General features: G+C 37.1%; 1 protein-coding gene across 6 annotated transcripts in view; it reads right to left on the minus strand.

Moving 5' to 3' along the window:
• Positions 1–12194, minus strand: part of GTF2E2 (general transcription factor IIE subunit 2) — an 80482-nt gene that overhangs the window by 16977 nt on the left and 51311 nt on the right. For all 6 annotated transcript variants that reach the window (XM_086380909.1, XM_086380904.1, XM_086380905.1 and 3 more), the window contains one exon: positions 5965–6058. In XM_086380909.1, the coding sequence (XP_086237035.1) occupies positions 5965–6058 (94 nt within the window). The remainder of the gene's footprint in view (positions 1–5964; positions 6059–12194) is intronic.

The raw sequence follows: 12194 nt of genomic DNA on the forward strand, positions 1-12194 counted from the left end.
ATCTAAAAATATATCTAACAAGCACATATAATCTGTGGGGGGGGGGGGTAGTGAAAATCCTTATTTTGCCTGTACAGACAAATAATGAGGTGATGGGAAGAGTTTAAGCCAGTAGAGGCCATAAAACACAGCAAATGAAAAGAGGTTAACACTAGGGAGCAGAACTCACGTAAAAGGTACGAAACAGGAAAAGGCTGAGCAAAGTTAAAACAACAGTATCCAGAGAAAGCACACACGAGGGACAGAAAAACCACAATCCAATATAAGGACTAGGGTGACAGCTACTACTGAATTCTAAGTGCACGCCCTACAATTTTTCCAATAAAATACGATCAAGAAACCCTACAGTTTCAGGCTATTTCTTTCTCTTGACATACAGAATTTTATTTAGAAACTGTTTAAAGTAGGAAAAAACCCTGTCAAGAAGGAGCAGGTGGAAAATGCGTTCGCAATTAAATGGAATTGTAGGGCAACGGAAGTCTAAAAGGTCACAAAAGAGAAACAGCACCACTGTTATTTGAATAACAGCTAGTTGCTTGCATTTTCTGGCACTGTTAATCACTAAATCTGGATTTTCCTCTGAATTCCACAGAGAGCATGCACTATGCAACAATTTTATCATAAAATACCTGCTTGCTACACACATGTCATGACAGGCTACCACCAGAAACAAGACAAACACATTCAGGCTATTCTTACAGAACTACTGCGATCTCTCTCCAATCAAACACGTGCTGTGCTTATTAGTTGCTCAGTTGTGTCCCCACCCTTTGCGACCCATGGACTGTAGCCCACTAGGCTCCTCGGTCCACGGGGATTCTCCAGGCAAGAATACTGGAGTGGGTTGCCATGCCCTCCTCCAGGGAATCTTCCTGGCCCAGGGATCAAGCCCAGGTCTGTCTCTCATTGCAGGTGAATTCTTCACCATCTGAGCCATGAGGGAAGCTCAAGAACACTAGAATGGGTAGCCTTACCCTTCTCCAGTGGATTTTCCTGACCCAAGAATCGAAGCAGGGTCTCCTGCAATGCAGGTGGATTCTTTACCAGCTGAGCTACCAGGGAAGCCCCCCCAAATCAAACACTTGCTTAAACATCTACTTCCAGAACAGATATGCTACACTATGCTGCCATCTAGAGAGCAGAACTAATTAATACTACATATTCTCTCTGAGAAAGTTGTTGTTGAAAGTTGGATGTGGTCAAACAGGAGATAGCAAAAGTGAACATGGACATATTAGAAATCAGTGAACTAAAATGGGCGGGAAGGGGCAGATTTAATTCAGATGACCATTATATCTACTACTGTGGAAAAGAATCCCTTAGAAGGAATGGTGTAGCCCTCACAGTCAACAAAGGAATCCAAAACACAGTACTTGGCTGCAATCTCAAAAATGACAGAATGATCTTGGTTAGTCTTGAAGGCAAACCATTCAATATCACAGTAATCCAAGTCTATGCCCGAACCACTAACGCCGAAGAAGATGAAGTTGAATGATTCTATAAGGACCTATAAGACCTCCTAGAACTAGCAGCAAAAAGGATATCCTTTTGATCATATGAGACTGGAACGCAAAAGTAGGAAGTCAAGAGAATACCTGGAGTAACAGACAAGTTTGGCCTTGGAGTCCAAAATAATGCAGGGCAAAGGCTAACAGCTTTGCCAATAGAATGTATTGGTCATAGAAAACAAAACAACAGAGGACTGCTGTGGACATCACCAGATGGTCAGTACTGAAATCAGACTGATTATATATATTCTTTGCAGCCGAAGATGGAGAAGATCTATACAGTCAGCAAAAACAAGAGCTTACTATGTCTCAGATCACCAGTTCCTTATCGTAAAATTCAGGCTCAAATTGAAGAAAGTAGAGAAAAACATTAGGCCATTCAGGTATGCCCTAAATCAAATTCCTTATGATCATACAGTAGAAGTGACAAATAGATTCACAGGACTAGATATGGTAGACAGAGTGTCTGAAGAACTATGGACGTAGGTTTGTAATATTGTATAGGAGGTGGTGACCAAATCCATCGATAAGAAAAAGAAATGCAAGAAGGCAAAGTGGTTGAGGAAGCATTATAAACACCTGAGAAAGGGAGAGAAGCAAAAGGCAAAGGAGAAAGGGAAAGATATACCCTAATGAATGCAGAGTCCCAGAGTAAAACAAGGAGAGACAGGAAAACCTTGAGTGAACAATGCAAAGAAGTAGAGAAAAACAACAGAATGGAAAAGATTAGAGATCTCTTTTAGAAAATTGGAGATACCAAAGCAACATTTCATGCAAAGATGGGTACAATAAAGGACAGAAACGGTATGGACTTAACAGAAGCAGAAGAGATTAAGAAGAGGTGGCAAGAATACACAGAAGAACTATACAAAAAAGCTCTTAATGACCCAGATAACCACAATAGTGTGATCACTTACCTAGAGCCAGACATCCTGGAGTTCAAAGTCAAGTGGGCCTTAGGAAGCATTGCTATGAACAAAGCTACTGGAGGTGATTGAATTCCAGCTGAGCTATTTCAAATCCTAAAAGACGGTGTTGTTAAGCTGCTGCACTCAATATACCAACAAATTTGGAAAACTCAGAGCAATGGCCACAAGTCTGGGAAAGATAAGTTTTCATTTCAACTCCAAAGAAAAGCAATGCCAAAGAATGCTCAAATTACTGCAAATTGCACTCATTTCACATGCTAGCAAGATTATGCTCAGAATCTTTCAAGCTAGGCTTCAGTAATATGTGAACCGAGAACATCCAGATGTACAAGCTGGATTTAGATAAGGCAGAGGAACCAGAGATCAAATTGCCAACATACACTGGATCATTAAATAAGCAAAGGGAATTTTTAAAAAATCTACTTCTGTTTCATTGACTATGCTAAAGCCTTTGATTGAGTGGATCACAACAAACTGGAATATTCTTGAAGAAATGGGAATACCACACCATCTTATCTGTCTCCTAAGAAACCTGCATGCAGGACAAGAAGCAACAGTTAGAACTGGACATGGAACAACGGACTGGTTCAAAACTTGGAAATGAGTACATCAAGGTTGTGTACTGTCACCCTGCTTATTTAACTTATACGCAGAGTACATCATATGAAATGCTGGGCTGGATGACTTACAAGCTGGAATCAAGACTGCCAGGGGAAATATCAACAACCTCAGCTATGCAGATGACATCACTCTAGTGGCAGAAAGTGAAGAAGAACTAAAGAACCTCTTGATGTAGGTCAAAGACGAGAGCGAAAAAAGCTGGCTTAAAATTTAACATTCAGAAAACAAAGATTATGGCATCCAGTCCCATCACTTCATGGCAAATAGATGGGTAAAAAGTGGAAACCGTGTCAGATTTCATTTTCTTGGGCTCTAAAATCACTGCCAATGGTAACTGCAGCCACAAAATTAAAAGATGCTTGCTTCTTGGAAAAAAACCTATGAAAACTCTAGACAGTGTATTAAAAAACAGAGACATCGCTTTGCAGACAAAGGTCCATACAGTAAAAGCTATGGTTTTTCCAGTTGTCATGTATGGATGTGAGACTTGGACCATGAAGAAAGCTGAGTTCCAAAGAACTGATGCTTTTGAACTGTGGTGTTGGAGAAGACTCTTGAGAGTCCCTTGGACTGCAAGGAGATCCAACTAGTCAATCCTAAAGGAGATCCGTCCTGAATATTCACTGGAAGGACTGATGCTGAAGCTCCAAAACTCTGGCCACCTGATGCAAAGAAGCCCATTGGAAAAGACCTTGATGCTGGGAGCAAGAGGAGAAGCGGGCAACAGAGGATGAGATGGTTGAATGGCATCACTGACTCAATGGACGTGAGTTTGAGCAAACTCAAGGAGGTAGTGAAGGACAGGGAAGCCTGGCACGCTGCAGTTCATGGGGCTGCAGAGAGCCGGATACCACACAGTGACTACGGACAACAGCAAGTCAGTAGACAATATTTCAAGCTAAAAATAAATAACAGTATAAACATATTATTTAGCAATATGGGAAAAACCACTGAAAGAATTTAAAGTAAAACCAGTTACTTGCCATAAAAGAAAGGGACTGGAACCAGAGAAAGGAAAAGTACATCTGCTTTTTACTATATCTTTCTGACTATTTGAAAATGTGATGCTAGTGTTAAGTTTAAGACTATGAAAATTTTTTTTCAAATGGATTAATTATGCTTAAGGAATCAGTTGTTTATTTAAATTCAGAAGGACTTAAAGATCAAGTCCATTTTTATGGTTTTAAATAGGAAGAACTCAATCTGACAATTATCAAAGTTCATATAACAGCAAAACTCCAAGTAAAAGAGACACAGGCAAAACAAAAATTGCTCAGCTGAATCTTTCTTGAATGAGCACCTATCATTACAATTTACAGGAGGAGTTGACTACTAGCCGGTTTACATACAGGAAGCTTATTCAGAGAAATGGCATTATAGAAGAGCCGTAATACTTCGCAAATTTTCACTTCATTAACAAACATTAATAGAGAACCAACTGTATACAAGGCACTCTTGATGAGAATTCTTACAAAAATATAACATTCTATTTCCTACAAAAAATCAAAGTCGGGGCTTCCCTGGTCCAGTGGTAAAGAATCCGCCTTGCAATGCAAGGGATCAGTTCGATCTTTGGTCAGGGAAGGAAGATCCCACATGCCCTGGGACATCTGAGCCCATGTGCCGCCACTACTGAGCCTGCTCTCTGGAACCTGTGAGCCGCAACTACTGAGCCCATGTGCCCCAGACCTCATGCCCCACGATGACGAGAGAAGCCACTGTAATAAGAAGCCCTCACAGGCAACTCAGAGAGTAGCCCCCGCGCGCCACGCCCAGAAGCCCACGCATAGCAATGAGGATGCACCACAGTTCAAAACAAATAAATTTTTAAAAATCATGGTCATCTAAGTAACTTTAGGTTGATGAAATTACAGCACCACAAGACTGAGTATCCGCAGCTAGGTAACACATAAAAGAAAAATCTGGAGTTACTGTACAAATTACAAATCATAATCAAAACAGGGCTCTCCAGGAACAAGATTTGTAAATGCATTTCTTTTACAAAATTATTCCTTCAATAGGCTCTTCTCTATTTACTGTCATAGAGAGAGTCAATATGTTACCATCTTTTACAAAATTATTCCTTCAATAGACTCTCCTCTATTTACTGTCATAGAGAGAGTCAATATGTTACCCAACTGGGACAGCAATGGTGTCACTCTATTGCACTCTGCGTCTTTCAATAGTGTTAAAATATTCTGCTGGAGTTTAAATTACTTTTGAAATTTTATAATTAAAATGTTCAATTTTTCTTGCCTTTTAATAAATCTTCAAAGTTAATACAAATTTAGAGTAAAAGATATTTGCTTAAACGGGAATATCTACTTGTCTAGAAATTTCTCAAAACTAAACTCTTTCACTTCTATTTTACATCCAAATATTGATGAAATATTTGAAACTAAAATCCAAAATATAAGTATCATGCATTTAGAAGACAGCATAGAGCTCATAAGCATCCAACTCTACAACTGCCAGAAAGAAAAACATTAATCTCCTTTCTTATCCAACTGGATAACCAAAAATTCATAAGTTATTTAAGAAAATATCAGTCTCCACAAAAAGTATATTTTTTCCCCATCATGGATCGAGCTTTCATACCAAGATATGAAGTAGTATTTGTAAAATAGAAATAAACTCCTGTTTGGTACACCTGAAGTATGAGAACAAGAACTTACACTACAACTGCAAGTACAATTAACCTAAAAGCTTTCAAATTACATATTTCAAATTGTATTGCGAGAAATACATTAGACATATAAAGTTGTTAGCTCTAAGAGATGATAATGCTAAAAAAGCAGTATTATACCATTTAAGTTATAATTGTACTATAAACAGTATGAATTTTATCATCCTAAATTTGTAACATGCCTGCAAATTAAAGAAAGTATCTAGAAAGGAAGGCTCACCTTCATCCACAGAAAACTGACAGCTCTTATCATTGAAGAAAAGAATTTTCTTCTTATCAGGACGGTTTACAAATAGTATCTGGTCCCCTAAAGCCTTAAAGATAAAGAAAAAATTTTCAGTTTCCAAATTAAATTCCAAAAAAAATTTCCAAATTACATCACTCAAGATTTTTTTTTTTTAAAACAACAAAGGATTTCCAGTTTCTTTAACTCTCAGTATACCAATAGGGTCCACTAAACCAAATTTTAATTCTAAAGTTTCTTTCTTGAGCAGTTTGACTTTTAAGGATTGATATTTTTTTTTTGGTATTTTTTTTTAATTTTTATTTTATTTTTAAACTTTACATAATTGTATTAGTTTTGCCAAATATCAAAATGAATCCATCACAGGTATACATGTGCTCCCCATCCTGAACCCTCCTCCCTCCTCCCTCCCCATACCATCCCTCTGGGTCGTCCCAGTGCACCAGCCCCAAGCATCCAGCATCGTGCATCGAACCTGGACTGGCAATTCGTTTCCTACATGATATTTTACATGTTTCAATGCCATTCTCCCAAATCTAACTTTTAGAGATCCTTTACAGTACAAAAAGAAGAAAAACTGTTTTAAATATTAGAACAAAAGTCAATCCATCTGACAATTACAACTTGGTCTAGTGGGCTCTTATTAATCTGTGGGAAGAAAACCATGGATCTCAATGTTCTTACTTGTCCTTAAAATATTTTGTTACTTACTCATCATTATCCATCACTTATTTCCAGTCATGCTTTGAAAAGCTAGAACCCTAAGATAATGGAAGAATGATTAAATCATCTAAACTGTGTATGACTATGAGATAAATAGCCATCCTTCAGTGTTCTTACTGCATTGCCCAAAATACTGCATCATCTTTACAGAAAAAAGTAAAGGACTTGAGTTTTCATTGTCTTTTAAGCTTTGATTGAACACAACTGACAATTAAAATTTTCACTCACTACTCTAGCAAGGACAAGAAAATCGACATATTTCATTATTATTAATTAATGAGAACAAGAATGCAAAAAGTCTGATAATACTCTGGACTATAATGATGATGGTAACATTCATCACAGAAATACAGTCTCAAACTACAAGTCTTTAGATGACAACATCACAGATGCATAATCTCAACCTTAGGCATCAACAAGGGCTCCCCTGGCAGTGACAGTAAAAAATCTGTCTGCAATTCGGGAGACCTGGGTTTGATTCCTGGGTCAGGAAGATTCCTTGGAGAAGGGAATGGCTACCCACTCCAGTATTCTTGCCTGGAGAATTCCATGGACAGAGGAGCCTGGCGGGCTACAGTCCATGGGGTTACAAAGAGTCAGATATGACTGAGCGACTAACACTTTAGGCATCAACATGTGAACCATATGCACTTAACAGATATATAAAGAGCATTCCATCCAAAGATAACAGAAAGAATATACACTATTCTCAAGTGCCCACTCAACATTCTCCAGAATAGCTAATATGATAAGGCACAAAACAAGCCTTAAATCACATCAAGCACCTTTTCTGACCACAATGGTATATAAAACTAAAACTCAATTACAAGAAGCTAGAGGATTCACAAATAACAACAGAGTAAGTCCACTACATATGAACAAGTTCTGTTCTGAGCACATTCCTAAGTCCAATTTGTTAAGTCCAACAAAGCACAACAGGTTATACAGTATTGTACTGTAACAGATTTATAATACCTTTCATACAAATAATACACAGAAAACAAACAAAACATTTTAAACCTTACAGAGCAGTTTCATGAAAAGTATTGTAGTAGAGTACAACAGCTGACATACCAGGGCTGGCATCAAGTGAACAGGCAAAAAGAGCTAAAAGACTGGAGGAGGGAGAGGAGGTAGGAGATAGCAGAGCTGAAGGATCGTCAGCAACAGCAGATGGAGGTCAAGCTACAATTTCACCCGTGCCTTATGTGATTGGACATGGAAACACACATTTGCCTCTTTGAAAGTTTACTACTTGAAAGTTGGTACGTAGGGGACTTACTGTATGCTGCTAATTGCTGGGTCAAAGAAGAAATTTTAAAAACACCTTGAAAAAATGAAAATAGAAATACAATGTACCAAAATTTATGAGAGGTTAAAAAAATAGCAATTCTAAGAGGAAATTCAGTTATAAATGCCTACATTAAAAAACCAGAAACATCTCAAAAAAACCTAAACTTACACCTCAAGGAATTAGAAAAAGAACAAATGAAGCCCAAAGTTAGTAGAAGGAAGGAACTAACAAAGATCAGAGTGGAAATAAATTTGAGAGAGACTAAAAAAGACAATAGAAAAGATTAATGAATCTATGAGCTGATTCTTTGAAAAAATAAAACTGACAAAACTTTAGCTTAACTAACCAAGAAAAAAAGACAAGAAGACTCAAATACATTAAATCAGAAATGAGATTCATGTAGACATATAGCAGAAAACAACACAATATTGTAAAGCAATTATCCTCCAATTAAAAATCGGAAATGAAATAGATGTTACAATATTACAGAATACAAAAAATCATAAGAGACTAGTATGAACATATGCCAAAATTGGAAAACCTAGAGGAAATGAATAAATTTCTACAAACATATAAACTATCAAGACTGAACCATAAATAGGAATTCTGAACAAATCAATAATTAATAGAATAAGTAATCAAAAATCTCCCATCAAAAGTCCAGGACAACTGTATTAGTTCTACCAAACATTCAAAGAAGAGTATCAATCCTTCTCAAACTCTCCCCAAAACCTGAAGCAATGCATCAAATTTATTCTGTGAGGCCAGCACTACCCTGATACCAAAACGAGACAACTATGCAACAAGAAAAGAAAACCGCAGGCCAACATCCATGAACACATGCAAAAACTCAACAAAATACTAACACACCAGATTCAATAATACATTAGAATAATCACACACTACAATCAAGTGGATTTACTCCAAGTATACAAGGATGGCTCAGTATCTGCAAATCAATCATGATACAGCACATTAACAAAATGAAAGATAAAAGTCACGTGCTCCTCTCAGTAGATGCAGAAAAAGCATTTGGCAAAATTCAAAATACACTGACCATAATGCTCCACAATATGGATACCAAGGTAACATATCTCAACATAATGACGACCGTATATGACAAGCCCACAGTTTACATCAAAATCAACAGTTGAAAGCTGAAAGCACTGCCTCTAAATCAGGAGCAAGACAAGGAAACCTACTCTTGCCACTTTTATTCAGAGTATTGTGAAGTCCTAATCAGAGCAGACAGACAAAGAAGTAAAATATCACTTTTTACAGACTATATTTTATATACCTCCCTAAAGACTTCACCAAAAAGCTATTAGAATAATGAATTCAGTAAAGCTGCACAATACAAAACCAATATACAAAAAATTTGAGTTTCTATAAATTAACAACTATCAGAAAGAAATTAACAATCTCACTTACAACTGCATCAAAAAGAATAAGGTACTTAGAAATAAATTTCACCAAGATGAATAATCTCTACATTGAAAATTATAAGACAATGATGAAAAACTGAAGAAGACTCAAAAAATGGAGATATTCTGTGTTCATGAATTCTAAGAGTTAATACTGGTAAAATATCTATTACCACCCAAATGAATACAAAGATTCATTGCAATCCTTATCAAAATGTCAATGGGATTTTTCACAGAACTAGAACAGTGCTAAAATTTATTTGGAATCACGGAAGATCCTATCAAGCCAAAGCAATCTTGAGAAAGAACAACAAATCTGGAGGCATCGCACTCCCAATATTACAAAGGAAAATTACTGAAACAGTATGGCACTGACATAAGAACAAACATGCAGATCAATGGGACAGAACAGAGAATCCAGAAATAAACCTATGCATCTATGGTGAATTAATTTACGACAAAAGTGCTAAGACTATACAACAAGGAAAGGACAGTCTCTTCAATAAATGGTTCTGCGAAAACGGGACAGCCACATTCAAAAGAATGAAATTGGACCACTATCGTATATCATATGCAAAAATCATTTTAAAATGGATTAAAGACCTGAATGTAAGACTTGAAACCGTAAGAATCTTGGAAGAAAACAGAAGCAGTAAGCTCTGTGACATTCATTTTGGCAATTTTTCAGATTCAACATTAAAAGCAAAGGCAACAAAAGCAAAAATAAACAAGTGAGACATCATACTCATAAGTTTCTTCACAGCAAAGAAACATCAACAAAATGAAAAGGCAACCGAATCAGTGAGAGAATATATTTGTATATCATACATCTGATAAGGTGTTAATACCCAAAATACATAAACTCATGGAACAACAAAAAAAAAAAAAAAAAAACAACCACTCAATTAGAAAATGAGCAGAGGATCTGAATAGACATTTTCCAAAGAAGACACACAGGTGGTCAAGAGGTACATGCAAAGATGCTTCACATCACTAATCATCAGGAAAATGCAAATCAAAACCTCAAGATGATCACCTCATGCCTGTCAAACTGGCTATTATCAAAAAGACAAAATAATGAGTCTTGGAGAGGATATGGAGAAAAGGGAACCCTTGTGCACTGTCGGTGGGAATTGTAAGCTGATGTAGCCACCATGGAAAACAGTATGGGGGTTCCTCAAAAAATTAAAAATAAAACTACCAGATGATTCAGCAATGCTAATTCTGAGTATTTTTATCTAAAGAAAGCGAAAATACTAACTTAAAAAGAGATATGCACCACCTTGTTCAGTGCAGCATTATTTACAATAGCCAAGACAGGGAAGCAACCTAAGTGCCCACTGAGGCATGAATGGACAGAGAAAATGTGTTATATATAAACAATGGACCCTCAGGGCATTATGCTAAGCCAAGCAGGTCAGAATAAAAAAGACAAAATACTGTATGAACTCACTTATATGTGGAACCTCAAAAAAAAAAAAAGCTTACATATACAGAAAATAGACTGGTTGATGGTTGTGAGAAACAAGGGGTTTAGGGTGGGCAAAATGCAAGCAGGGGATCAAAAGGCACAAACTTCCAGTTACCAAGTCAGCCAGTCACGGGGATGTACTACACATTATGATGACTACAGTTAATAAAGGACTTCCCTGGTGGCTCAGGCAGTAAAGCGTCTGTCTACAATGCGGGAGACCCAGGTTCAATCCCTGGGTTGGGAAGATCCCCTGGAGAAGGACGGCAATCCACTACAGTACTATTGCCTGGAAAATCCCATGGACAGAGGAGCCTGGTAGGTTACAGTCCATGGGGTTGCAAAGAGTCCGATACGACTGAGTGACTTCACTTTCACAGGTAATAATACTGTTCTGCATATCTGAAAGCTGTTAAGAGCAAATCTTAAAAGTTCTTATCACAAAATAAATTTTTTGATAACTACGTATGGTAACAAATTTAACCAGACTTACTATGATCATTTTTAAGTTAAAAGATTAAAAACAATTTTTAGTTGAAAAAAAAAAAAACCTGAGTAGCTGATTCAATATACCATCTTAAAATTTAAAATCCTATCACTAATGCAGAATGGTCTATTTAAAATCATACTGGTTTCATTATTTCATTTCATTATTAATCTCCAGAACACAGCTACTTAAAGAATAATCTGGAACAATCACTGCTTTCTCTCATTCTCTTCTCTTCTTGCTTTTGCATACTTTTTTGTTCCTTGCTAGCATTATACATTTCTTCAAAGCACTGTATGGTCAACAAAATGACAGTAATAGTTATCTTCTATCTCTGCCAAGAACTCAAGAAAAGGAAACAACCCAGAAGGGATTTAACTTAATTATGCCAAATTTCTCCCTTGAGAAACTACTTAGGATAGAACATGAAAGTGAAAGTGAAGTCACTCAGTCGTGTCTGACTCTTTGCGACCCAGTGGACTGTAGCCCACCATGCTCCTCTGTCCATGGGATTTTCCAGGCAAGAGTACTGGAGTGGGTTGCCATTTCCTTCTCCAGAGGATCTTCCCAATCCAGGGATCGAACCCAGGTCGCCTGCATTGTAAGCAAGACGCTTTACCGTCTGAGCCACCAGGGAAGCCCATATCTTCACGTTTTTTAAGTGTGGGGGTTTTTAACAATTTAGAAATAATCCTGCCTGAAAATAACAGACTGTCCACTTTTCATGACCCCTTAATTCCTTAAGGAAAAGAACCACTAAAAACAGGATGTCAAAGTGACTTTACATCACAAAACTATTTAAAATAG

The sequence above is a fragment of the Bos grunniens genome, chromosome 27 (genome assembly GCF_055505025.1).
Source record: "Bos grunniens cultivar Pamir isolate PY7600 chromosome 27, Bosgru_T2T1.0, whole genome shotgun sequence".
NCBI classification, from domain to species: Eukaryota; Metazoa; Chordata; class Mammalia; order Artiodactyla; family Bovidae; genus Bos; species Bos grunniens.